This window comes from Clupea harengus, chromosome 2 (assembly GCF_900700415.2).
Source record: "Clupea harengus chromosome 2, Ch_v2.0.2, whole genome shotgun sequence".
Taxonomy (NCBI): Eukaryota; Metazoa; Chordata; class Actinopteri; order Clupeiformes; family Clupeidae; genus Clupea; species Clupea harengus.
The window spans coordinates 25,120,760-25,123,259 of NC_045153.1; the positions used below are offsets into that span (position 1 = coordinate 25,120,760).

Consider the following 2,500-nt stretch of genomic DNA (forward strand, 5'->3'; position numbering starts at 1 on the left):
GGTGGTAGCAGAGATGATGATGATGATGATGATGCTGATGCAGCAGCTGTTAGGGGGTCAGCCCCAGCCCGACATCATACACCCACTTATGATTTATAACTTCTTTTTTTTTCATTTGGTGTGGTATGTTCAGGCTGAGCGTAGCATAACATAGCGGATGTAGGTCCTCAGTTTCCTTTTTGTTTGTTGATTTCCCACCAGTTCTGGAAAGCAGGTGTCTTTTTCTTTTTATCCAATGACTAATTTTTCTTATCTGCCCTCTGTTCACTGGAAGCAAGCTTCATTATTGGGTACATTAAATGCTTGAAGGGATAGCAAGGCAAGGTAAATGTCAGGCCAGAGATCTACGAACATGGAGGAGATGAGGGAAACGTGTGTGTGTGTTTGTGTGTGTGTGTGTGTGTGTGTGTGTGTGTGTGTGTGTTTGTCTGTGTTTAAAGAGGTGGGGGGGCTGCAATCAGATGTGTGTGGCTGTCTGTCTTTGGTTTACTGTCGGCATCTGCCTGGCAAGTCTTTCTTGGCTGGCAATACGGGAGCTTTTATCTTCAATGGTGATTTAATTGAAAGGGAATCAAGACATGGCAGATAGAAAGGGAGGAGGAAGGGTGAGAGGGAAAGGGAGAGAGATAGATAATGCAGTCAAGGGAATCTCTTGGCACATACTCACACTCCCTTTCACAAACACACACACACACACACGCACACACACACACACACACACACACACACACACGCACACACTCTGAGACAATCTCTTCTACGCTTTTGCCAGCTTGTCACTCAGGCTCACAGTGTCTGCGATGTGTGTGTGTGTGTGTGTGTGTGTGTGTGTGTGTGTGTGTGTGTGTGTGTGTGTGTGTGTGTGTGTGTGTGTGTGTGTGTGTGTGTGTGTGTGTGTCTCTCTATTCCATTACGAGCGCCCGTGCTCATCAAGGTTACCATCGGCCATCAGAAATGAATGGCAGTCTGAGCCCCTGGTAAGATCCAACTAATTAAAGCGCCTGTCGCACACACTGAGTAATCCCCCACGCTCAAACAGCAGCATCAAAGAGCACCAGCATCAAGTCCATTAGGCTCTATAAATAGCTGCCTGTCTGCCTGCCATATGGAGATGTGATGTAATGTTTAATGATGTGTCCTACTGTAGGTGGTGCAGCTGGACAGTGTTGTCATATTCACTCCAGCATCAGCTACTCTCTGCCAGATAGGCTCGGTTCAGTGTGATGTTGTGTTAGGGACATGACTCTCAGCATCCCAAGTGTTTGATGTGTGTCTGTCTCTGTGTGTGTGTAGCTTCCACAGGTCACAACTGCGTGTTCCCAAATGTGTCTTGAGTGTGTGCTTGGCCTCCTTGGTGTGCGTGTGTGTGTGTGTTTAATTGTCAGTGTGTGCCAGGGTGGTGTTGGCAGTTTTGTCTCCATGCTGAGATAAACTGCACGCTGAGAGTGTGTGTGAGTGTGAGTGTGAGTGTGTGTGTGAGTGTGTGTGTGTGTGTGTGTGAGTGTGAGTGTGTGTGTGAGTGTGTGTGTGTGTGTGTGTGAGTGTGAGTGTGCGCTCACAGTGGTAGGCTATAAAAAGCCTGGGAAACGGCAGCTCCTGAAGGGTGACCTGACTCCACATGACAGCTGATAGAGCGAGGGTCGGACAATAGGCATCTCATCCTCAGCTCTCTTTCTCACTCTCTCTCCCTCATCCCTCTGTTTGTCTCTCAGGGGTATTGTGGAACCTGTCCTCCTGTGATGCTGTGAAGATGACAATCATCCGGGACGCCTTAACCACTCTGACCAACACTGTGATAATCCCGCACTCTGGCTGGAGCAGCTCCTCGTTCGATGACGACCAGAAGCTCAAGTTCCACTCCTCCCTGGTGCTACGCAACTCCACCGGCTGCCTGAGGTAACGGCCTCTCGCGGAACAACACTGCCCCCTTGTGGAGCTCTCAAGCTACTGCACATCCCTGTCTCGCGTGTCTGTGACCTACATAGGATCTTACACATATGGGCCCAATTAAAGTAGAAACTCTTTTAGTCCATTGCTGGAGGTATTTTAAAACACTAGCATGAGGGCATACATCATTCCATAGTTATAGATTCCTTATATAGCCACCTAATATGTAGGCCATCTTGTGTGGTACAGTAGAAAACAGGTATAAAACTCACCCATTTCAGTTCATTGAGAAAAAAGTTAATTCCCAGAAATCTGATTAGTTTTATGATTCTGGTGTGTAGTGACGATCTTAAATCTGATCACTGATGAAGTGTGTGTTGCTGCCTAGCAGATGGCATTCCTTTTTTCAAACTCAAGAATTTGTTTATGTTATTGTGCGAAGTGTGTTTTACGTAATCTTCCAGACCACTGCACAGGTCACACTCTCTCACACACATACACACATGCATACACATACAAGCACTCTTACACCATACCACAGATAGAGTCTGACTTGTCTGTGTGTTTGTTTAAACTGTACATGAACATTCCTAAACACGCCAGAGTCCATATG

At 46.9% G+C, this 2,500-nt stretch overlaps 1 protein-coding gene across 12 annotated transcripts in view; it reads left to right on the top strand.

Annotated features, from left to right (window-relative positions):
• Positions 1–2,500, top strand: part of LOC105908032 (plakophilin-4) — a 90,042-nt gene that overhangs the window by 78,332 nt on the left and 9,210 nt on the right. For all 12 annotated transcript variants that reach the window (XM_031558121.2, XM_031558118.2, XM_031558120.2 and 9 more), the window contains one exon: positions 1,713–1,896. In XM_031558121.2, the coding sequence (XP_031413981.1) occupies positions 1,713–1,896 (184 nt within the window). The remainder of the gene's footprint in view (positions 1–1,712; positions 1,897–2,500) is intronic.